General features: G+C 35.8%; 1 protein-coding gene across 3 annotated transcripts in view; it reads right to left on the minus strand.

Moving 5' to 3' along the window:
- Positions 1 to 21,650: 21,650 nt before the first annotated feature.
- Positions 21,651 to 26,616, minus strand: part of LOC126974786 (transcriptional activator protein Pur-alpha) — a 47,497-nt gene continuing 42,531 nt past the window's right edge. For all 3 annotated transcript variants that reach the window (XM_050822467.1, XM_050822466.1, XM_050822468.1), the window contains exon 9: positions 21,651 to 25,430. In XM_050822467.1, coding sequence (XP_050678424.1) covers positions 25,395 to 25,430 — 36 coding nt within the window. In that variant the 3' untranslated portion in view covers positions 21,651 to 25,394. The remainder of the gene's footprint in view (positions 25,431 to 26,616) is intronic.

A 26,616-nucleotide genomic window follows, 5' to 3' on the forward strand; every position in this document is an offset into this window, starting at 1 on the left:
ATTGTATTGTAATGGGCAGGACGTAGGGTAGGTAAAGTTGTCATAATTGACTCTTGAGGCCTCTCGTATACTTGGCAACCACCAACACTCGAGCGGGTGCCGTTGAGAGTGTGCGTATTTATGTGTAACTTTGCATACTCAAAAATTATTTCGTCGCGTTACTAATTTGCCAGTAAGTATTTAATTTCTTTATTTATCACTATGGCTTTGATATTGTCTAACATTATATTCATAAGCGGTTGGTTTAAATACTAAATATCCGGACGACCGAGCCTTGCTCGGATTTTTAAGAATGTACAAAACTTGAACAAAAAAAAAAACTAATTGGACATCTGGATTCGAACCAGGGTCTTCTGCTTCCCGGATCACCCAATGTCCCATCTGAGCTATTATAATCTTGCATAGAGTGGCGAAATTTATTTTTGTATTCGAATATTATTGTAGCTGTTTCTCATTAAAATACGGATAAAACTACATTTTTTTAAATTGAAACCTAGCTAGATCGATTTATCGCCCCCGAAACCCCCTATATACTAAATTTTATGAAAATCGTTGGAGCCGATTCCGAGATTCCAATTATATATACAAGAATTGCTCATTTAAAGATATAAGATAATTGAATATCTAGATATAACGTTTAATTTGTAAAATGTGTTAGATTTACTTCGTAGGTAGGTACACAGTTACTATCATTTTTGCTATCATCAACTTTGATCTCTTCAATGGGACCGGTCCAATGATTGAATATAAAAATTAGCAAAATTATAATGTATAATAGCATAATATGTTATGTTTTTAAAGTGATAATCCTCACTTCTAGGATTAATACACAAATAAAATTTGAAAAACAAATTTTATGAACGATGCGGGACTCGAACCCACGACCTCCGGCGTTCCGTACCGGTGCTCTAAGCATCTGAGCTAACTTCGAGTGACGTATCGTCATAAATTCTTGTATGCTTTGTTCAACTCTCAGGTTGTGGCTTCATCTACAGGATCTACTTTACAGTTGAGTACCTACTCAACTTTTTTTGTATAAAATACATAGGTTTTTTTCCAATAGGATGAGTTACAACGAAATTAGTGATCCCAATACGAAATTAGCTATCAAGGCTGTGAGCTTCAAAAGTATTGGCATCAATGCCGGGATTCCTTAGACGTCTTTACATTGTAGGATGTTAGATAGTAGGTATTTAAAAAGTACTGTACGATTTACGAATAAAAGGTTTAGAAGCGGACCTTACACCAGAAGTTGAAGCTGAAGTCATGAAACATATAAAAGAAATGGATTCAATTTTGTTTTGTTTCTTTTATTATTATGAAAGAAATAAACTAAAAAAGTTTTGTTTTATGTTAGATAGTGATTTAGTTTGTAATTCAATTTTATCTCATTGTTACTCAGTCTAATAAATAATCCAGATCTTAATAATTAAGATTTTTCCTTTTTTTTTCATCGTCATCGATAGTCTTATAGGACTATGTTTCAATGATAGAGACACTAGTTTTCCAATCAAGGTTCAAATGGTCCATTCAAAGAAACAAAATAATTATTCTTAAAGTAGGTAAATATATTTCTGCTAGTATTCAAATGGTCATATTCAACGTTTGGCGGGGAAAAGTTAATACATATATCTACTCGAGTAGAAATTTCTAGAGTTCTTCGATCAAGATTTTTAGAGAAACCAGGCTTTAAAAAAAGTGGTCCAATACTGGCAACCTTACCCTATCATTTACTTCGCACCTTCAGATTAACACCCTGGTCGTCTCCTCAATTTCAAAAAAACTTTTATTGACGAGGGTATGGGAAAAAGTTGAATAGCTAGCTATGTCCACTCTGTGCTTTTTCATCTTCAACTTTCGTTTGGCGCTTTCAATAATCGAAACAAACGAACGCAACGGAATAATAAGTAGTCATTTAGTTACGTTGTTGTTGTGGAACGCTTTGTGGCACAGAAATCCACCCAATCACTATCAAGTGAGGTTAATACCGTCAGCCCGTTCGTTAAGTGCATGCCTCAGGTGGGATGTTTAATGCGCTAAGACGCATGCCCTTGATGAGCAAAAAAAGTAATTTTTTGACATTCATAAGTGTCATTTCTGTGACCTATATAATTAAAGTGGATTTGATTTATATATACTTAATAGAAACTTCCATGAATGTAAGATTGCATTGATCGCCATATTATAAAGTCCACGCGGGCAACGTCGCAGGCAACGGTATTCTGCATATATCCAGGGCCGGCCGCAGCATTCGTTGAGCCCCAGACGAAAGATCGGAACGCGGCGCCGTCTTGTTTCGAAATTTGGTGACAAAAATATGTAAAACATCTTCCATCCAGCAAAATTAACCAAAAATATGATTTGTAAATATTTTTTCTCGCCTAATTTTGGCAAAGTGCCTCCAGCCTGGCGAAACTCTGTAAAAAAAGCGATTAACTCGATTGTATAAGACGTGCAGTCATTGATAGATTGACCGATGACGGCTATAATCTTATGAAGAACGGAGATAGCCGAAATCCACCACGTTTTAAGCAACTGTTCGCTTTCAAACTTAGCCGGATTATACTTCGTCGCAAATCGCCATACTGTAATTACTACCTATTTCAAACTTATGTCAAATCACTGCACGTTTTATACTTAACTAAATTTAAATTTTTACTTAGGCAGTCCCACCTCTTATTACATATTAAGACAGTTAAGTTGACCTCTTTAACAAGTACAAGACTTTCTTGTGACATTGTTGATTGTCAGGTAGGTATTCCTACCGCTCGTTAAACTTCTATTTCGCTATGAAGTTGTTGCGAATACCTGCGCAGTAACAAAATATAAGATCTCGGAACGTGACAACTTCAGTGCATATTAGAAATACGTTTTGATTAGTTTCGGTTTAAAAAATGAAACAAACGATTATTTTTTTATCTGCTCGGGTTCCATTCTGAGGCCGACATCGAAGATAACGTACAATGACAGAAGCTATGAAACAAAAGAGAAAGAGTATATGTAGCGAGGTGAGTGAGATAAGTAACATCTTTATCTGATTTTCGTAATTTGTACGTACCTACTTAGACAAATTATGATGTGGGAATTTAGGCCAATATTCACCTCACTATTCTGAGTTTATCACCATCACCAATATATTTTGCATTCCAAATCACTTTTACAACTTTCGGGAATGTGTTTTGTTCAAAGAGCATTTACAGCAGTGTCTTTATTAGCAAATTTTCTAAATTAAGTTTGCCAGTTTAATTGCTGGATAGTTGGTATAGCTGATAGGTGGTGGCTGGTTGGTGGAAAATAACTTTTAATTATAAAAAAGTGTGAGTATTATCTAATGTATGCACGCAAAAAGTTATACTTCTTTGGACTAACGAAGCAAAAATCATTAATATTATTTATTCCTCGTGCTATTCTACGATTTTTATAAAGAACAATGTTTTTAAAATCTTGCAAGAAGGTTTTGGCAATTAATTATTAAATAGTGAATACGGCTGTATGGGCGTGAACCCTTTGCGTGTCCTAATGGACGATGAAACAAAAAAAAATAACGAATGATGCAAACGTCCGAAAATTTTAGGAACCAACTTCAACCTGTTACTTTTTGTTATAGTGATGCGCGCGCATCTTAAAATTTCACCCCCCCTAATACGTCCGTACGACCGCGCCGGCCCTGTGTATAGCCTCGTTATAGCTTCCATCGTCTTGAACCCCACACAGGGGTCAGATGGCTTTGATCTGAGCCGACTAGACTCTCTCATTCCGCCTATTTGCTTATTAAAGGATTTATTTAATTGAATTGACTCCGACATTTCTTTTAAGTGTCCAATCTTCTCATTTAAGTGTTTTTAAATGAACCTATTGCTCGTGTATACTAGATAATCTTGGGTACGCGGTTCTATCGGCCTTAGTTTGTTTCTTTCAACACTAGTGGGAGGCTCCTTTGCACAGGAAGCCATATGGGAAAGAAGATACCACAACGGCACCTATTTATGCCGTGAAGCAGTAATGTGTAAACATTACTATGTTTCGGTCTGAAGGGCGCCGTAGCTAGTGACATTACTTGGCAAATGAGACTTAATATCTTATATGTCTCAAGGTGACGAGCGAAATTGGAGTGCCGCTCAGAATTTTTGGGTTTTTCAAGAATCCTGAGCGGCACTGCATTGTAATGGGTAGGGCGTATGGATTACCATCAGCTGAACATCCTGCTCGTCTCGTCCCTTACTTTCATAAAAAAAAATCTATTCGTAGTTATATTTCATTGTATTATATTTTATTGAAATAGTCGATCCCTGCTGAATCGAAATCGGGTTGATTAATTTGTTTTAAACAGGTATCTAAGCAAAATATGTTACGGACCTGTCGGATTGAAACATGCATCAGCCCTAGATTACAGAAATACTTCTTTTATGAGGCAACAGCAAAGTTAATTCTGACAGTTTTGAATTCCTGGATTGCTCGATAAATTGTACCTATGTGTCCTGAACCCTGCACCCTTAGCACGTAACGAACGACAATCGTGTATGTTACCTGTAGTACCTACCTACATACCTCTGGTAGAATACGTTATTCAAAGGTTTAAGACCAAATATTAATTATAATTGGTAAATACATTCTACGTGTTGTTAAATAGATTGATTTAACATAAAGTATTTGTTTGTATATTTTTTACATTAACTCTCAGTGCCAGTTCTAAGGGATTCATTATCATTTAAGAATCGGTTCGTGAGGTTGGTTTGTAGGAACTGTTGTAGGTAGGTATTTAGACAATAAATACAATTATAATTAAATTTTCAGTTTTCTATTGCTGCTTTACTTTGATAGCATTACATGAAGTGGGTATTGGCGAAATTCAATTCTTAACCAACTTCAAAAAGGTGGTCATCAATTCTATCGGTATTTTTTTTATGTAGATATGTACACCGATTACTCTGAGATTTATGATCCAATTTACGTAATGGCACCGACATCAAATCTATAAATAGGTAGCACATATTCTAAATAATAGCATTTTATTAATATTAAAGGTAAAGGTGTTTTATATTAAACTTTTAGTTATTTGATACTTTTCAGTTTTTGAAGTCGGTTTTTTCAATACTTCATCATCCTACTTACATTCGGCTGACACAAAGTATCAAAGGTATGTGACAATGTTAGGGACGAGACGAGCAGGACTACTGAGCGGCGCTACAATTCCGCTCGTCACCTTGTGACATAAGATGTTAAGTCTCATTTGCCCAGTAATTTCACTAGCTACGGCGCACTTCAGCCCGAAACACAATAATGCTTGCACATTACTGCTTCACGGCAGAAAAAGGCGCAGTTGTGGTAGGTACCCATAATGTTGCCGGCATCCTGTGCAAAGGTGCCTCCCACTGGCTTCTTTGTTTTTTGATAGAAAAAGATCTTTATGTCCACGTAGTATTCGTACTAAAACGGCAATCTAAACCATATACTTAAAATACATACAAGCGTAAAGACAACCTGACGGCCTTATTTAATGGTTGACCAAATATTTATATGTCAATGTGTGCGTTAGCTAATGGTTTAGGTTTTAAAATACTAAGGAGCTAGCGTGGCTGACTGTTTACGACTTGTTGATCAAAAAAAAACAACACAGATATAAATATCGTATGCTCTAAAAAATTTACATTTTCTTTTAAATACCTAGATAATAATGTAATATTTATGGTAGGACTTAACAGATCATAAGTATGAATGTGGTTGAAGCCGACCTAAGCGTATATATACCCCGTTCATCGGATGTAGTGAAAATTATCCAAAATATATTCTTATTGAATATCCAACAAGATATAGGTATTATTACTATTGTTTGATATCAGAATAGATAGCATGAATGGGGGGCCAGAGCATGGGTTTCAGGAATAAGTTCAAAGTCAAATATTTTTATTAAAAAAAGGATATAAAATCACTTATTGAAAGTTAAAAACTACCAACCATGCGAAAAAGTACGCCACAGACCTGAGAAGAACGGGAGCAAGAAAATTAGCGGGCTTCTTTGTTTTTCACATAATATCGTTACAATGTACAATAAAATTTATTATTTAATAGCCTGAAGTCGGTCGCTCCATTCCCAGTCTGTGTTATCATTAACAAAGTCATTTATGTTATAGGAACCGTTACCACACAAATGATTTTTAGCAATTCATTTGAATTTCGTTATACATTTGTTTTGAACATTTTCTGGGATCATATTGTTGTAAAAGCATATACATCGCCCCACAAAAGACTTACTAACTTGACTTAACCGAGTAGTAGGCATAATTAGTAAACTTAAATGTTTGTTCCACAGAACACAGAAGTTAAAGGGTGGTGTGAAACCTCTTTCTGACCTAGAACAAAAGTGATAAATACAATTACATCTCTTCTACTTGGTCGCATTCTTCATTTCTGAAAGTGGTGTCCATACTTCAAAGTTTTTCTTTCATTGGTCACTAAAGCCATCCACTCCTTTCGGTCCTCGGCTATCCTTATTGCGGTCGTAAGTGGTAAGCCAGTGATTGTCTTGAATCTTGATCTGGTCCGACCAGCGGCTAGGTGATCGTCTGCGTGGTCTTTTGCCCTCCACCTTGCCTATGACTATCAGTTTGTCTAAAGTACTAGGAAGGTGTCGGGCAATGTGGCCAAAATACCCCAAGATGGCAAGATGGCAAGATGGCAGTTTGTGGACAATCTGGTGCCAATACAAAGTTGATCCAGAATAGACTTGTTTGTTCTCTTAGCCATCCACGGTGTGCGAAGCATCCTTCTCCAACACCACATCTCAAACGCGTCAATATATTTTCTCTGTGCCGCTCGGATCATCCACGCCTCAGATCCATAGAGGAAGATTAAGAAGAATAAGGTATTCACTAGTCTCTTTTTGGTTGTATTAGAGAACTTCCTGCTTTGCCAATTTCTGAATAGTCTACTCAATGCACCTTTGGCTATTTGAATTCGTCTTCTGCTATCGATTTCACTCTCTCCCTTAGGTATATATAAACGAAATAATGTATAATAAAGACTGTATTAAAAGAATGATTATGTAAACTATTTAACATCGCATTATCACAGTAAAAAGCGTTTCAGTCTTGAGTCTACCCTAATAGCCATCCCGAATACCTGTGAAATGCAAATCACCTGTCACCCTCTTTTTGTTATTCCTTTGATTATAATAAACACAGGTTAGAAATGAGAGCCCTTTGCGCTGTGTTACTGAGAGTTTTAATTATCATGTTGTAAGATGACGGATGTTTTGAAATGTAAATTAATAGCGCTTTAAATAAATACATTTTTATATGGTACCGACTCTATCTGTATTTATTTGTGGATTATATACTTGTGATTTATTTGGTCTTGTTTGGACATCCAAAAAGTTAAAAATATTGGGTAAGATACCTCGAAAGAAATGGCAAAGAGAAACTGAGTGGGATGGAGAGTAATAGAGGCGACTACTGTAACACAAGAATCTCACAGAAACTATTGTTGCTCATGAAGAACAAGGATAGATACTTGTAAGTAGAGGTATTTAGTGATAGAGATTTGTAAACTGCATATTTTTTATTATTTGGTTGACGTCTTGTGACAGGCGTCGTCATAATCGCTTAAATTGAATTGTTTGTGGCAATGACGTGGGAAGGGTCGTTCCCTTCCCTCAAATATGGTCGAGGGAGTCGAAGGCTGGTCATGCTCTTGAACGGGTGTTACTTGTAGTGGCGTGATGATCCTGTTATCGGAAACTCTGCTTAGTGTTTTTAAATTTAATGTTATTTATTGTTTTATATATATTAATACAATCGATAATAAAATGCTTAATACCTTTTGATTTGCATTGTATACGGATTAAAGCATCTACTGTAGGTACTCAATAGGTAAGATTATTTAATTTATATAAGTATATATTACCTACGCATATCCGCTTGGTTAGTTAGACTGTATTTGTATAACGTAAAAGAACGTTATTTACAAGCCATGGAAGTTTATATGTTTTTATGTAGGTTTGAACTATACCTATTTTACAGGTTATGTTAAACTGCGACTGTGAAAGGTTTGTCAAAAAAAAATTATTTTGCAAGGCCTTTACCTGGTTTAAGTTGGGATGTCGTAGGCTGAAATTTATAGAGCGCACTTACTCTTTGCTCAGACTTTACTTACGTATAAGAATAAGCTTAGCATAATCTTTGATTACGATTTTATAGTCATTTGACATCTAAAATTATGCCGAGCTTAAGCTAAGACAGCCCAATGCAAAAACCAATTTTGCGTTTCATCACACTCAGCTAAGTTTTACGTACTTAAGTAAAGTCTAAGCAAAGTCTATATTCTGTCTCATCTCAGCATTAAAGTGCCTTTACTTAAGCAAAGGACGTGGCCTGCCTGAATCATCTGAGGATCGGACGCCTCTTAAAAGTAATAAGGTCTTGTGGCACGCCTTAGATGATTTATACGTCTTTAGTCTCTTGCAGTTAGACAACCGATAAAAACAGGCCAGGATTATTAGTTTAGTGTGCGTGATATGCTACGATTTACACTTGCGATTTGTTTTACACTTTACACTTAGCTGTGGAATGCTTCCTTGTGGGATTTTTCCGGGACGATACGACATGGACCTTCAAAAAATATTTCTTCATACACCTTCCTTAAAGGCCAGTAACGCTCCTGTGATTCCTTTAGTATTGCAAGAGAATGTGGGCGCCGGTGATCACATATCACCAGGTTACCCGTTTATTCTCCTTTTTCCATAAATAAAACTTTGTGTTAGTGTGCGTGCATTTCTCTGAATAGAGGTTATTTAGTTTAGTATACAAAGTTTATCGATTAGTTCTAACAGCTTTTTTGACGTTTTAACAGCCTATATCTTTATATATATAATTCTTGTGTGCGTGTGTATGTCCCTGAACTCCTTCTAGACGGCTGGACCGATTTTGATGAAATTATTTATTGTTTAGATTCTCAATTCCGTCCATATAATATAATTCTCCTGCTCATGTGTATGTTAGTGAACTCCTCCTAACGGCTGGACCGATTTTTCAAATTTAAGACGTGTGTACAGGACAGCGTCTGTTGGGTCCACTAGTACCTAGATGTATATATCATCTTAGGGGCACGCGTTCCAAGGCCAGGGGTCTGGACTTCAACGTCTCTTTACTGAAAAGTTATACAAAGACTGCGACGTAATATCCGTTAGAAAACTTTGTCTTTCATGTTACTCTTAAAAGATACAAAACGTTAATCCCTGATCCTTCTTACCTTTTGAAAAGGAGATAATATGTTATATAAGGGCATTTATTTTTTCAAAATTGATTCCTTTAGAATTCTTTTTGATGTCATTTCTAATAACTACTAGATACTACTACCGCTTTGGAAACAAATGGCGCTCTGAGAGAGAAGAAGCGGCGCAAGAAACTCTCCCAGCATTATTTTTTTTTTGCGCTCTTTTCAATAAAAATATACAATATTGTACCGTCATTTCTATCGCTGTAAAATAATCACAATCTAGTCCCTAGTATTATTAAGACCAGTTTTGTAAAGCATAGTTTACGAAACAATGAGAACATGTTTATAAGCTTATAAATGAAAAACTCGAGATCTAGGTATTCGATTTACAAATCAGAATGTAGACGAAGTATAACCACTTTAATAATTAACCACACCGTAAATTTAAGGTATACCTTCTTATTAGTACAATAAGTAGTGTTTTACGAAAAGTAACAATGACACACATCACACACACGCACACATGCTCACACACACACACACACACGCAGTCATCCTGTTCGTATAATATTTTTCTTTTGTTTTATTATATTTTTATAGACTTAATTTGTGATCCCTAGTTTTTGGTATTGTTAATATTAATTGATATGGAAAAGTTTGGCCTTCTGGCACAGGTGTTCCTCACTTAATAGAAGGTCACATCCACTATTATATTTATACCATTTTTGTTACTGTAATATAATATATATATATATTTTCATTTTCAACAACAAATCACAAATAAACACTTGTAATAAAACCAAAATATATCTTACGAATAAAATTTATCAAATAAAAATTGGAAAGTAATAAAATATGCTATTCAGTGTGTCGGTGCTGCATACAAAGCACTCGGGAACTCTCGAAATAGTTCAAAGGAAGTCAGCACTCAGCGCCCTTCAGTGACGAAGTGTCGTTTGATTGGGACAAATAACAAGAGTCCGTACAGATATCTTGATTTAGACTTTACAGTCCTTAGATTGTAGTACTTACTTTGAGTTGTTTTTTTACTTGTTTTTATAGGGGTGAAGTACCTACCTATGCATCAGCATTATTCAAATTTTATAATTTGTATTACACCAGTGGGAGACTCCTTTAGACAGGATGCCGGCTAGATTATGGGTACTACAACGGCGCCTATTTCTGCCGTGAAGCATTACTGTGTTTCGTTCGGTCTGAAGGGCGCCGTAGCTAGTGAAATTACTGGGCTAATGAGACTTAACATCTTATGTCTCAAGTTGAAGAGCGCAATTGTAGTGCCGCTCAGAATTATTGGGTTTTTCAAAAATCCTGAAGGGCACTACATTGTAATGGGCATGGCGTATCAATTACCATCAGCCGAACGTCCTGCTCGTCTTGTCCCTTATTTTCATAAAAAAAAAAGTTTCTTGCGCCCGTTCTTCTCAGGTTTGAGGCTTACATTTTCAAATGAGTGGTGTTGATTTTGACTTTCAATAAGCGATAAATAAATTTTAATGTTTTATAAAAAAATGGCTCTGTCGTAAATCCTATTACTCCACTGCTGAATATCTAAATGATCGGACAGCCTGGGACTAGATTGTGATTATTTTATAGCGACTGTACAATATTGTATATTTTTATTGAAAAGAGCGCAAAAAAAAGAATGCTGGGAGAGTTTCTTGCGCCGCTTCTTCTCTCTCAGAGCGCCATTTGTTTCCGAAGCGGTAGTAGTATAAGAAATGACATCAAAAAGAATTCTAAAGGAATCAATTTTGAGAAAATAAATGCCTTTTATGCCTACAAAACACACCCACACATACAGAGAAAATTTTATCAAAATTTTACTATTTGTTCTCTCGATGCAAAAATCTAGCCATCGCTCACATTGCCATATTTAAGGGAAGGGAGCGACCCGTCGCGCGACACCACCACAGGCGATGTTATTTAATCAAGCTTAAATTGATTACATAACCAACCATATATATTTATCTACCCATAATTCACGTTTCACCTTCGCTTCTTGCCCAAAATTGGAAACCATTGTGTTAATAATTATTGTTTTACTCGGAGTGATCTTAGTACGTGAACCGTTGATAAAAAAATGCGTATATGTAGATGACAGAGAAAATTTTAGGTATTATTGGATCTCTCGATGAAAGGATCAAGTAGTTACCAAAAGCGACACACGCCTACGAGCACACGGACGGAACCCGAGAGGCCGCGTGTTCGAGTCCCGCATCGTCCATTAATTTTGGTTACAACTTTAATTTGTATCATCAATGATTAATAATTATTCCGTTTCTAATCGTTTTTCAATTCTAATCTACAGCCGCCAAGGTTCGTTCATTGGCAGATAGCATACTTACATTTCCGGCGAATGATCTAATGTTATTTTACAGCGTTTTATCGCGTTCCAATATATACCTATATTGGGCATTTTCTGAAATTTGTCGAAAACTTTCCTAATAAACCTGACTAATTTATATCGTCAGAAACTTCACGTACAAAATATTTAGCAAAGGCAATGCTGTGACTTAAACTTCTTGTAACTATAATCCTTACATCGTCCCATGTAGGTCAATAACACTGTAAAATGTACCACTCCAAAGTCAAGTCTTTTAGAAGGACCAGCTGCTTTTGAAGAAGCACAATCTGTGGTTACTCTTTTTTAAGACCTTATTCATTGCATTGTCCTTAACTTTGAATATTTGTTAGTGGAAAGTCTTTTACGGTAATCTTATAATATCTATGATTACTCGTGAAGGTATTGTCAAACATAAAAGCGAACCAAACTGAAAGCATCAAGAATGCGAACCGAAGCGGAGAAGTCAAACTAAAAAGTAGACACAGCAAACCGAAAACACAGTAGATTTAATATACTATAATGTCAACCGTGCCGAAAGCGAAGCGTTTCGGGACGCTCGCGCCACTCATGTCAAAGTTTTGTAAATAAACACAACCGTCTCGCATTCGCTGTCTGTTTATCGCCGGTCATACAAAGCCAGCTAATACAACTATCTCGCTCACACCACTGGTTCGTCCTGGCGTGACACGCCTTTCGGTTTGCTTTCGCTTTTCTATATGACTAGATTCAAACGATACTATACATATCTACCTATAACAAAATCACAACGCTTCGCCACGCTTTCGGTTCCCTATCTGTTTGACAATAAGATAGAATATCGATATTACTGATCTTGACGCAAATACTACAAATAGCCAGTCCTCTCTTTTATTTTCTCTATGGTGTGGCAATTTATTGATAGAGCCCATGTTTTACACCCATATGCCAAGCATGGCAATCTGCAGTTGCTTTTCAAAGCCACGCTGAAGTCCCTTGACTGCATAATTCCTATGAGGAACCAATATGTCCCAACTAAGGATTAGCAGAAACTATGTTGATTTTCGTAAAATCTATATTATAAATAAAATGATACAGGTTATCATTTGTGCAAGCATTATGCTTAACACTAAGAACTTCTGGATAGATTTCAATTATTAGTCTTCTAATTTTTATTCCTTAGACATTTGGCCCTTATCGAGATTTTGTTTATGACAATAAGGGACGAGACGAGCAGGACGTTCAACTGATGGTAATTAATAATAACAATGCAGTACCGCTCAGGATTCTTGAAAAACCCAAAAATGCTCATCACCTTGAGACATAAGATATTAAATCTCTTTTGCCCAGTAATTTCACTAGCTACTGCGCCCCTCAGACCGAAACACAATAATACTAACACATTACTGTTTCACAGCAGAAATAGGCGCCGTTGTGGTATCCATATTCTAGGCGGCATCCTGTGCAAAGCAGCCTCCTATTGCGGTATCTTCATAAAATATAAAGTTATTAGTTTTACGTCGGTGAGGCAATAGAATCGTCAACTATATTACCCCCAGTTTGATCCTCCCAGCCTTGTTTACCCAGATGTTTTTGGTTTTCGAATTCAAATACACTTTTATTCAACCCTTCATAAGATCGGCTAGGGACATGTGATTCCTCATACCATCAGGTTACCCACATTTGTGCTCGTTTATCCTGATCTTCCAAAAAAACCCTATTCTTAGTCTTTTGTTGATTTACTTTTTTCATCTCCAGTTTTCTTATTTTTATTCGAAAAACATGAGAAAGCTCTTGGTCGCTCAGAGGGCAATGGAGACGGCTATGCTCGGAGTTTCCCTGCGAGATCGAATCACAGCCCAATGGTTGCGAAACTGAAGTGGCAGTGGGCAGGGCTCTTAGTTCGGCGGACAGATGGCCGAAGGGGTAGTAAAGTCCTCGAATGGCGACGGGTTAGTAGGCCCCCACAAGATGGACAAAGATCTGGTCAAAATCGCCGGAATACGTTGGATGAGGGCAGCGCAGGACCGAACGTCGTAGAAATCTTTGGGGGGGCTTTGTCCAGCAGTGGACGTCTTCCGGCTGATGATGATATTCGAACAGTATTAGATCTTAGAAAACCTTAAGCCTCGGTCGTACCTTAGCTGGAATGGGGTTAAAATAATACACAGAGATATTTTTCACCATTTATCGCAAAAGTTTCCTACGGCACCGCGCGTCACTTTCGCGCACCAATATTCCGTCTTGTGTATGTCGAGCTTACCAACTCTCACTGCCTTTCCCTACCGCACGCAACACCCAACCATCTAAGATTCATAACTGCGGTGAAAACGAGTAGATAAGCACTTACATTATATCTGTTTAGAAACTAGCAGAAACTTCTATCAATATTGTGTTGAAACAGCATTTAAGTTGCGCAATTTAAAAACCTATCGCGATCATACTAAGCGCTCTCTACTCTTCTTCACAGCAGTACAACTACCAACAAAAAGGTGAAATCAGTGTTGCGGTCACAAAATCGAATACTTATAACCAATGCGTCCATTTATCAATACATATAAAAATAAATAAGCGTAAAGTAATTCACATAATATTCAGTATTATCAGAAACAATATAAAATATCCGTCGTAAGTACACAAAAGCACCAGATAGGGCAGTTTCACTGCCACACCGCTCCTCCCCTTTTCCCCCTTACCGAATCAACTTCACGCGTGTTTCGATCCAAGATTTAAGATTAACGAAATCCTTCGTGACCGCCGTGAAGTTCGCTGCAAGAGGAATTTTAATGATTACAATCCCTTGAGTGTTATCAACGAGTTTCATAGGACTTTCTCACTCATAGCTGAATTTAACAAGCTGTTTACTATCGTGTTGTCATTACATGGCGCGAAAATTTCACAGCGGTCACCAAGAATATAGGATATTGTACGCGGACTTTAGAAAAACAATTGCAGAATCTATTATAGTCTATCAAATCCATGAAATACATTTAGACTTTTCGTATTTTTCATTTTGTAGTATATTCAAACGAATACACACTATTTCAATGTGTAAATTCTCAAATTTTAGTGAATCGTTAAGTTATTTGTATAATTATCATAACGTGTAATAACCTAACCTAAAACAATCTAAATATGTTTATTAGATTTGATAGACTGTATGTCACATGTTTACAATTTGTTAAGGATTTCATCAAGACTTTTACAACAGGAGATCCGATATGAAATAATCTAGAGTTAAACAATAGAAACAACAATATATTATTATAGAATACTATAAAAACTTATGATAGAAATATTACTCACATCACATTAGAACAATCTTTGGATACAAAATGTAGATGGCGCTACAAAACCAGTTCAAGTTTTACTCCTACTCGTCTATTATGACAAGCGCATTTCGTGTTCATACATGGAAGTCTGCAAAAACCTACGCAGATTTTATGCTCTACCATTTCGTCTCGATCGCTTTCATTATTCGACAAATCAAACAGACAACGGTGCGTACTTATTACGCGCCCATGTTCGACCCGAGCTAACGTTCATTTGCCGAGCCAATGGGTTCATATAAATTAAGAAGAACTCGATTGCCGCGCGCAGCAGGCTACAAGCTGCTAGCTAGCTATTCAAGCTAGATTAGCTTGAACAGCCGACGTGGACAGTGGTTAGACAGACCAGTTCATTTTTGTAACCCAAATTAGCAATAACTTTAATATTTCTGGTACCTGGAGTCGCCTATACTAGCCTGCAGTTCCTTTTTCGAGTATCAAAACAGTAAATTTCACTATCAATTGTTTTTACGTATTCGAGGCGCGAGCTTATTCACCAAAACTGCAACCGTCTCAATTGCGCGCGAGCGAACGACAAAACAGCCAACGGTTCGCCCCGCGGCCGCTTATTTGGGATTGCTAGCTGCGCGCAACTTGTACGCACCTTAACTGTGCCGAAATTTTTATTGAAGTTGGAGATTCAAGCATCAAACTTCCATGTACAAACAGGAACTTCATTCCAAACCAGTCTCATACAAAAGAGCCGTGTCAAACACGAATTTAGATAATTTTGAAATAAAAATAATATAATCCAAAAAACAAATTTATCCTCATCACATGAGCTTCACTTCAGTCCCACTGTTCCATTCATTACGATATCCACACTACCAACTCATCTGCATCGGGGTGTCAATAGACTTCATTCAATTCCCGATGAATTTGTCCAATATTCTACGCCTATAAGATTCAAAACAGTTTAAAGTATTCATCTTTGACACCACGATAACAGTATTCCCATCTCCCCATACACAACAACCAATATGCCGTCGACTAACATCAAAAAATTTCATATTGGATTCTATTTTTTACAACTTAGCTCATTCCGCAATTTGCGGGTAGTTGATAACACCGCCATCTTGCATTACGTCATACAGCCTTGCAGAGTAATGAATGATACGTGATTGGTCTTAAACATGTTAAAGAATAGGGTGTTTAACGATACAAAGCTAATCCTTCACAGCAGGAATTGATTGCTTTGATCGTTCTCGCTCCGGTGTAGGCAGTACGTCAAAAATGGTTGTGTTATCAACTCGTACCTATCTAAACCATCCCTGTTGCTCAATACACTACAGAACACAGTATGTATCCCCATCCTCGCCATAAGTAAAACATTTACATAGTGGTCGATCGTGTTCAATAAGAACATATAAGATCATATCCAACGTAGGAGTTGAGCCTTCATCTTTATAACATGTTTCTTACAATACACGACTGTACCACCGAACACGATACTATACATAAAATATTAAATAGGACACAATATTTCGAAATCGTTTAATCTACACAGATTATTTTAAACCTACAATCGATTGGCAGTATTCGTTCACTTCCCTGACCCTCTTCTTGACACCTATAACTTATCAACTGGAGCGTGGCATTCCACATCCATACTTACAACATACAAAGATGGCAATCGCTCGAGCAATTATCCTACTACATATAGATGGTAAAACTTCTGGACGTTACAATTTTAAAAGTACCCGCAGTTAATAGATTCCTTTTTTAAATCGCGTTTATACCTAAGCCAATTCCATGTATTATATCCTTTTTAAACTATCAAGGGTTTGAAAATTATTAACAGTATTTACCGAGATATGATTAATTACACTACCAGTTAGTTACTCGTCCTGAAACCAGTAGTATAGTGTGTAGATATCGAATTGCGTTCAAAAATGTAACTGTTAGTAGTGACGATGATTAAGTTATCACTCCACGCGGAGGACCTACCCCACTTACCCTATGAGGATTCTCCACCTCTAAAGACTTTGAGAATGTGATTTAAGTAGAGCAAAACTTAACACAGCTTAGTCCCTATATTCTAAGTTTGAGAATTAATAGGCAATCCGTCTGAGTATGTAAACATTCTAGATTTAAATGCTACTACTATTTCTCAAACAAAAATAATATATGTTAAAAATAAATGCGGGTAGATCGATATCTTTCACTGACTAACAACTACTCGAAGCATCGGGAAAACGTGGTAAATATCCCGTAAATACTGTCAATAGAAATCCCCTTAACTTAATGGCAATGGAACATCATCTAACCAAGTGTGAGCAGTACTTTTAACGATCAGATGTTACACAAGATTCGAATGATTATTGCTTTTGATATCTCAGCACATATAATACTGTGGGTACGCAACTGTTCCCTTTAACCGTTAACCCTTACTTATCCTACCCTCCAGTAAACACTAGGTTCACGAAACATTCAAAAACCAGATATTTCCAAGAAATACTAGTCCATATTGGTGCACCTACGTCCGATCAGTTTTTATTTACAACGAAACACGAATGCATTGCCACGTCAATATTAGACTGGTTCTAATATTTTTAAATACTACCGTCAATTATTGTTTTAGAAATACTTAAATTACAGGTACTGTTATTGCTTATTGTATTCAATTTCAGGTCGATGATTGCCGAAAAATGATAAAGTTTAGTATTCAGTAGTAGTAATTATTCGTAATAACTGAATTAAACATACCATTCCACTTAAACAGCTATGTTTAATAGCGGTCAATTTTAAATTGCATCACTTGGAATTGTGTCTGGTATTACCGCAGCGATATAGAATACAATAATGTGTTACTATGGTAATCATGACGTTAGTGCACTACAGACACTGACCTGTATAAAAACCACTGGACAGGCTGTTTCATGTTTGTCAGCATTTTTTTGTGCCTATTTGAAGCGTCACTCGCGAGCGTCCGGAGAACTAATTTTGACGTATAATACAAATGGCTGCGAAGGAACGTACAATACTCTGAAATATTTTTGCATTTTTAATTAATTACGTTCGTTTTCCGCGTTATTTATACTTCAAGAATCAACGTAATAAAGTACACAATTTTTTTGTAAATAGTTTCCCACCATCTATCGATGTTTGCTGAGGTTGTCATCACAAGTTTTAGTACCGCAGACTCTCGCTACAGGGCCAACAGCGCCAAAATGGCGAATATCAAACAGGCACAAAAGCACTTTGACAGTGGTATATAGTAGAGGTCAGTGACTATAGAGGTTTGCATTCAAAATAGTTTTAACATGGTATGCTGCGGTCATACGTTGCCACGACACGCCAACACAAGCAATTCGTCATAATATAAGAAATTATGTACAATTTTTGGAGTTATATTTGCATATAATATGTCAAACAACTTATGTACAACACACATTTAAAATTATTATTATGCTCATTTGATAAAATTGTGTCTTTTCTAGTCCGATTTTTATAATCGTCTGTCCAAGAATAATTATTTTCCCCTATACAACATCGAATCTGATTAAGTATGGCATCCATCAACCGTTAATAAACCCGTTTTGTGAGAGTGCTACTAACTGTTCAAACTAAAGACACGCGGCGCAACGGAGGCTTCGACGAATAAACCTCGATCTCCACGCGATCAAACGTAACGTACAGATAAATCATCTTTTAGCAAAACATCAATCAATATTAGAAATATAATTAATTAAAACTAACATACTATTATAACTCTCTGTATTATTTTTTTTTACTTTTTTTAATGTTTCGTAGTTGTCACATCTGTATCTATTTTAACCTATTTAATGTATGTATAACTCTCGTACGGCGAGCGCGACGCGTGCGAATCTTCGTTACAATCGCATTTTGCAAAGAAGCCTTGACTAATCTAAGACAATGCGATTACAACGAAGGGTGCTTCTTATCAGTATGTAGTATAATAATTGACTATCAACTCCAATCACACATCTGGCACACAACAATACGGTGACGCTTATACAAACTATCTCGCGTCAAATTCAATTTGTATTTCCACATTAACCGACTTGGGATGTAGAGATAGGAAAGCGTCTTTTTTTGTTATAAACGTCAACCGCATCAGTGACAAAAAACTTGATCGAAGTTGTATGAGAGAATTTCGTGCGAGGGCGGCGCACCGGGGCGCAAGTATCACAGGAGGCAGCTCTCGACCACTCGGCGGCGCGGCTCCCATACTGTTAGAGAATCGGCGGCAAGTGGAAACCGAATTGACACAAACACATTAACTTAATGACTTTGTAGTAAAACAAATCATGTGTCATCATATCGAAGATATATAGATGAAAAATCGATGAAGTTGGAAATAATTTTTTGGTCCTTCGAGCCGGATGTTATACTGAATTAAGCCACCGATTCCCAATAACAGAGAATCCCCAAAAAATTAAAGAATCCATAGCGTTACATCCACAATCACGCACTACTGCCTATTGCCGACATTTTAAACCCACGCGATAACTAGCTTCACAACATATTATATAATTCTATTTAATATTTAATTAATAAATCTCATTGTACATACATTTAGTGAAGGTAAACGGCCGTCGCGGCCGCATCCAGTATATATTTATCTCATCAAAATATAAACTCTGTAAATCTTAAACGACTATGGAACTAAAATTATATTTTGTACCATAATGTTTGTTAAAATTAAGCCACAAGTCGCGGGAGGACGCTCTCCTCTGCTCGCAGCTTACTTTCTAGTGTAAGGGTAGTTACTAAATGTTGAAGAGGCGTGTGCGTCCTCCCGCGAGCCCTCAGTAACACGACAAGCGATACGGAACACTGGACTAATGTTCGCGCCCGGGCCCGCCCACGCACCTAACGGCTATACACTAACGAATGAAAAGGAACAAGACATACCACATGTAGGCGATGAGACGACGGCACAATCTTATTATTGATGGTATTTCTGCACATTCGTCTAAACTATTCTAACTATAGAATTTCAATAATTTATCGTATAAATTCAAGTAATAAGATCAAGCCTTATAAAACTAATAATTAATTCAAAATTGAATGTTGCTTGAGTATTTCAACTCAAAATATGCAATAGTTGAGAAGTTATCTTTACTTTAGCCCAACGCACAAGCAATACCTATTTTTAGGCATTATTACAACAATATCGAACATGCTTGTTTATTTTTACGAAATTGGAAAGAAATTTTTATTTCCGGATATTTCCAATTAAAAACACAGAAATAGCCATTTATAGAAGCAAAGGGCGACTGTGTAGAAATACAATCATAATTTAAAACTACCGTCACATCCTTAAAACAAAACTATAACTAACTTATAATACAACGCCGCACTCGCTTGACAAATATACTTCTATTTTACACTATTATAGAGAAGTGTTTTTCATTATTTTTATTATTTTTTTCTTCTATATATTATATCGGACGAACATATTCCACTCTGTTTCACATTGAAAGGGAATTAACCTATTTACTGTCTGCTAAAGAGTTTATATTGTATCTTTTAAATTAATTTTAAATGCCAGTGACTGTATTGATTCCTGGATGCTTATGATTATCAAGCCACAAGTTTTTTAATCGAGTTAACATTAATTTTGGTTATTGAAACGCAATTGTAACACCGACGTCTCTGATTGGCTCATTGTACGAGTCACGTTCCGTTCAACGCAGTTTACAATACAGTCAATGACGCGACTTATGAATCTCTTTCGACTATTCTATTTATCACTAGAATACTCCCCGATCGAACGCACCTACCTAGTGTAGCTACTTACAAGGACATGTGTAGTATGAAGCCCGCGTCCATCGTGTAATGAAACGTTTCGATGATTCGTACAACTATCATTAAAATACAATATTAATTACTCTACGTCCTACTCAGTACATAAACGTGATATATGACGCGATGAAATTACGTTTATGTGTTCAGCAGTTCAAAGAAATTTTCAACAGATGGCAGATAACGCTATTAAACGAAAAATTGTGATGATGACGCAATATTATTATTAATGACACTAATTTAGATCAATTTATTAGCTTTAGGTTACAACAATTCAAATGTTTGTAAATCTACCCGCAAATTTATTTATCGGATAAGAATATTATTTATCATAATAATAACATTACGACATTGAACGAATTGAGATAATAAAATAACTCAAAAACATGAACAACATTGAAAAGTAAGGCGTGTGATCGATGAAAAAACAATTAAAAATAAAAAATAATTATGACTTACACGTTCGATACTCAAAAACCATTAATTAGTTGAGTCGTGATACAGACTCACTTTGATGAATCGTAACTATTAACTGTAGACGAAAAACGATTAACACTCTAAATTTTTTTGCTGGTCTTTATACATTTTTTTTAATTGTGTGAAAGTAACATACGAAAATGGCGCAACGTCGTTAAGGCGTGGTAGGATATTTTTCTATTGCTTGAAATGTCATTTGATCATTTCTTTTAGAAGTGCAAAATTTGATAGATAGCTATAGGAAAGCACGCCCGACGCCTTTTGTTTTCGACTAAGCTGCGTCCCGCACACACATACATATTATATATGTAAATATATACAAACCTACAAACACGCATGACGACGCAATCGTTTATATGTGATCGTGAATAGTTTTTCTGACATGATAAATCGTATAGATTAAATATGGACAAATTTTTTAATACAGGAATTGGGGATTTGTAACATTTCCTTATCAAGTATTGAGAATATCTTACCGTGCCAAAATTACTTTACTGTGCAGAATTTTGTTCAAAAAATAGTGGTTTTTTATCATTCCTGTCAATCAAGTCGCATTGAAACGTTTGCTTATGTCATGGCTGCTTAAGTCTTTATTTCAGTTTTATTGAGACAAAAATATAAGAAATCTTAACATTTTAACTGTAATAGTGTTAAATATATTTCTTAGGATATAATTAAGTTTATTTATTTATGAGATTTTATTGCCATCCCTATATGGTGATCGTTTAAGTTTGAAAACAAAAACAGTACTGACAATTAAACAAATATTTTAAGGTTAAAAAAATAAATATTGTTTGTGGGTTCTTGACTACTAAGCTTTCATATTATTTGGGCCGTAGTAAATTGCTTAATACAGAGAAGAAGATAAGAAAAGAAGTTACTTAATATTGAGATGGAAATACCCGCCAAGGACATTCATTCCGTATTTTTTGTACGTGTACGACAAAATTGCACACACTTTTCCTAATATAGGCCATTAAGAATGCTTTAATATAATCAGTAAATAAAAGCGTTGCTATCCTGTCAGAGCTTTTCAAAATCCCAAATAATCGATCACGCGTCCCACAGGGTGCTTACAAACCTTAAACCTATCCGCAACGCACGGACGCAGCCGCACAAACGGCCCGCACTTGCGGGCACTTCACACCAACACGCTGTCAACTTTTACAATTTTGAATTGAATACGTAAAAGTATTGAACGTTCTTATAAAGAAACTCTGTTTATTGGTGACATTAAATGAAAACACGGGTAGAACTATTTAACTGTAATAATTAAAAAAAAAACAATATTTTAATCGCCCTTACGTGGGCCCTACGATTCCGAAAGGCAGTGCGTACGCTAGCGCGCAACTACAAGATTAAAAACAGGTTGTGTTGTTGTGAATTTATTTTTTATTATTACGGTTAAGGATGCGTTAAGTATGCGTTCCCATGCGTTCATATAATATCGCCAAATATAAATTTTTATATCTAAATCGCGTAATGAGGAAAATATAAGAGAAATAACCATATATTGATCTCTTATCTCTCTTTAGTTTTCTCTAACCCCAATACTTGAAAGTGACATGAAGTGTCGCTTCTTCAAATTTAATCAAATTCTCTCAATACACAGTTCAACTTATAAGTCTACAGCCACGTCCGTGCGTTCAAAAACCCTAATTCCGTACACTTGCGATTATTACAGTAACAGTGACTTATCTATTCGTACAATGAAAGTTATATATTAATATTTAATAATATATCGTAGTGATTTATGAGTTTCGCACTAGATTAAGGATTATTTCAAGTCACAAATTAAGTAATAACCGCAGTGATCTATCCAATTATATCACAGCTTTGCATCTCTTAACTTAATTCGAGTGTCGCCGCCCTACCGCCATTCCCCCACCTAGATTTTTTTACGTATTTATTAAGAACCGAGAGTGGAACAAGCTTTACGATCGATGCGTGACTCAGACGGCCGGCTCAGTTGGTAAGAGCGCTCGGACAAAACCTGAGATGTGCGGGTTCGAGTCCCGCACGTTCGTAAATTTTGGTTACAAATTTAATTTGTATGTTATAGAAGGTTTAATTTTCGAGATACATGACGATATATTTTTCCATTCTTTACCGACTTCTCATATTTATTACGATTTTAGTAAATCACTGTTTTTATTTAACGTTAGAATAATGTATCAGTTATTGTTTTTTAAAAGGATTTTACATTTTAGAGAGCGAATAGCGACAGAGCGGCTGATGTAATACTCGCCATGTAAACACCCGGTGTCTCCCACTCCTGAGGTACGGCATATGCATTACAAAAAACTATGTGGACCTAATTCGTGAATTTGGTCTATTATTCTGGTACCCAGTTTGGGACTTGACCAATTTCTGCTGCGAAGTCCCAACAATATTTTAAATATATAAAGTACTGTGTACGTATTTATATGAGTACTTGCATATATATGTATTTAATGCATAAACCATCCCCAAATCATTCAATTCTGAATACAAAAAGTAAACAGACAAAAAACGGTATACCTAAAAAACTATAAAAAGTGGCATTAGTATTTTTAAGGGCCTATTTTAAGCGGAATTATAATTCCGTTCCTAACTAAATTTAAACAATAGAAAAATCGTTCAAAACGATAAAAAAGCTTGGCTTTTGCGTCGCTAAACATTTTGAAAACTTAACAGCTAAAAAATTATACTTTCACGTTCCAATTCACGCTGGAACTACGAAGCTAAGCAAATCGAAAACCTTAAAGCTATCCAATAATTGTTTGATTTCAGGAAAGAAACACACGTTCGAATTGTATTTTGAAACACATTGAAAGATCTATGTTCGAATGAAATGATAATGCAGCAGGGACTATTTATACAGTAAGTCACACGATTTTCATGCCCTTGTGTGATGTCACATTTTTTTTCCAATTTTACATTTAGAAATGTAAGTAATTAAAACAGCAATGTAGAAAATTATTTCCATTTAAATTCAGTTTTCTTTGCAAATCTTTGATTTTAGCATCCATTTTGTTATTAGTTTTTAAAGTTCTAACCCTCGCTTCTGGGATTAATTACACAAATTATTGCTGACAGGTGCGGGACTAGAACCCGCATCAAATCTCTCAAGCCACAACCTGAGACAGGACATAACAAGAAATATGAACAATACACTCGAACGGTTGGCTCAGTGGAAGAGCGCTCGCACGGAACGCGAGAGGTCACGGGTTCGAGTCACGCATCGTTCCTAAATTTTGTTTATAAATTTAATTTAGATTCCATTTCACTTTTAACATTGTCACTACTTTCATATAATTTACGGTAAATATACCTAAATCCTTAGATTAAGGATTGGTTGATTGATTTTATTTTATGTATATTTTGAAAAAATGTGATGTCACAAAATTTGGAACCCATCCCCGTATATCACAAATATTCAGAAGTTTTCAAAAGCACTCGATTTAAGCCTAAATGAATAAAGTTCATTTGACTTTGACTAATATTTTCATTGATAAAAAGGGCTACACACAATTCCTATTATTTTTTAAGAAATTATACATTGCTGTCCATTTTATAATCTTTATATTTAAGACTTGTGCAATTTTAGAATCGCTTTTAAGTTTATTTATTATTTAAATTTTAATTAATTTAACTCTATTATCCCCTATTGCTTTTGTGGCTGCATTATCATTTCAAACAAAGAAACACATCAGGTTACCAGAAAGGCTTAACTCAATATTTGGTTTAAAAAAAAGTGAATATGTTTGATTGGAAGTGCTCCTGTGAGTGCGATCAAACGAGTGAATCCTTTTTACTAACACAAACAATTTACACTCAGTTGATTGTTATAAAATGACAATAACTTGATATTGCTTACGTGATTTAAATTTTACACCAAAAAAAAAATGATTTACACATGATAATCTAAAAAAACACGAGCAATTCGAACTATTATTTCAATTTCATATTCTTAAAATACGGTTTCAATTCCCAAACGAATTTCGCACAAAAAAGCATAAAAACGTAACAGTTCCAATTGCAAACTGCCATTTTTCGCAAACGAACGTATCATCGCACAAATGTCTGAATTACGAATTTTGAATAGCCAATTCGAATTTCGAACAACAAAAAGAGTGGTTTCGACGCCGCGCAACGTGGTCACATGGGGGCGTTGCTACGAGTGTCGTAACGAATGTAATAAAGCTCAAATGTTTATCACATCATCTTACGTCTAAGGGCTGCTATGTACACTAGAGCCGGAAGTGGTCGATGCGCTCCAATCAAATTCGACTACCGCCATTTCCGCCGAACGGTTCCTGTAACAAAGTTAAGTACTTTTATTCATGTTTGCTCATATAAAGTTTTGAATGGGAAATTACATTTTTAACACTACCATGGAATCTAACAGCTATATTGAGAAGAACCGCCAAGAAACTCATTATTGCTCTATTAAAAATTATATTTCAATTCTCAAAAAAGATATATACCCCCTTATTCATAATGGTCCGCTAACTTTAAACAGCCGCTTAGGAGTGTTTTTTCTCATTGAGAATTAGGTCAATAGAAGAAGACAGAGTGAGAATTAGCAATGCTTTAAGTTAGCAGACTATTATGAATAAGGGGGATAATCTATACTAGCTTCACATAAAATTTCATATCAAAATTTAAAATATTTTTTGTTAATTAACAAAAAATATTTTAAATTTTTATATCAATCATACAATAATTATTTTGTTTTTCCCTGTTATTATAATGAAATAATGTCACAGCAGAACTGTCAAACTGCACAGTCCAATTTATCTTAATAAACTATTCACACAGAAATTAAAAAAATATTTCGGACCAAACTGCACAAAGTGTGCTAAATTTGATTGAAATCCGTTATGTAGTTTAAGAATTCGTGAACAACGTGACACGAAGTTTTTATATTTAAATATTCCATATAACCATAGAATAAAAAATAAACCTGCAATGTAAATATGTAGTATGCCGCATCAAGGTTGCGGTCAGCAGACAAGATGCTCAGAAGGCAACGTCAGTTGCAGGCTTTTAATAATAATTAATAAACGCAGTGTTAAGTTACTCCAAGTTTAAAAACACTTCTACCTGTCAAGCAGGGGCGTGCATTGGTTTTCTAGCAAGGTAGGCACTGTAGATCTAACTAGTCGTAGTTGAGCTTTAGTCCGACAGTACGACATAAGTTGTATGAAACGCTGCTTGCGTCGTATATGCAATCTTTAGACTGCCTACCGTAGGTAGTCAAATAACTTTAGCACTAGTGCTATATTTATTAAATTCATTACTAGGTAGGCACTGCCTAATTGCCTATATGATATGCACGCCCTTGCTGTTAAGTAATTCTGTAGTGACAAAGGTAAAACAAAGACAAAAAGTTTTAAATTTGGAATGACTTTACTCAGCGTTTATTAATAACACAGTTGGAGCAAGGGGACAATACAAGTAAGGGTCTCCTGCCTTCTAAGTAAGGGGTTCGCAAAACAA

This window comes from Leptidea sinapis, chromosome 33 (assembly GCF_905404315.1).
Source record: "Leptidea sinapis chromosome 33, ilLepSina1.1, whole genome shotgun sequence".
NCBI classification, from domain to species: Eukaryota; Metazoa; Arthropoda; class Insecta; order Lepidoptera; family Pieridae; genus Leptidea; species Leptidea sinapis.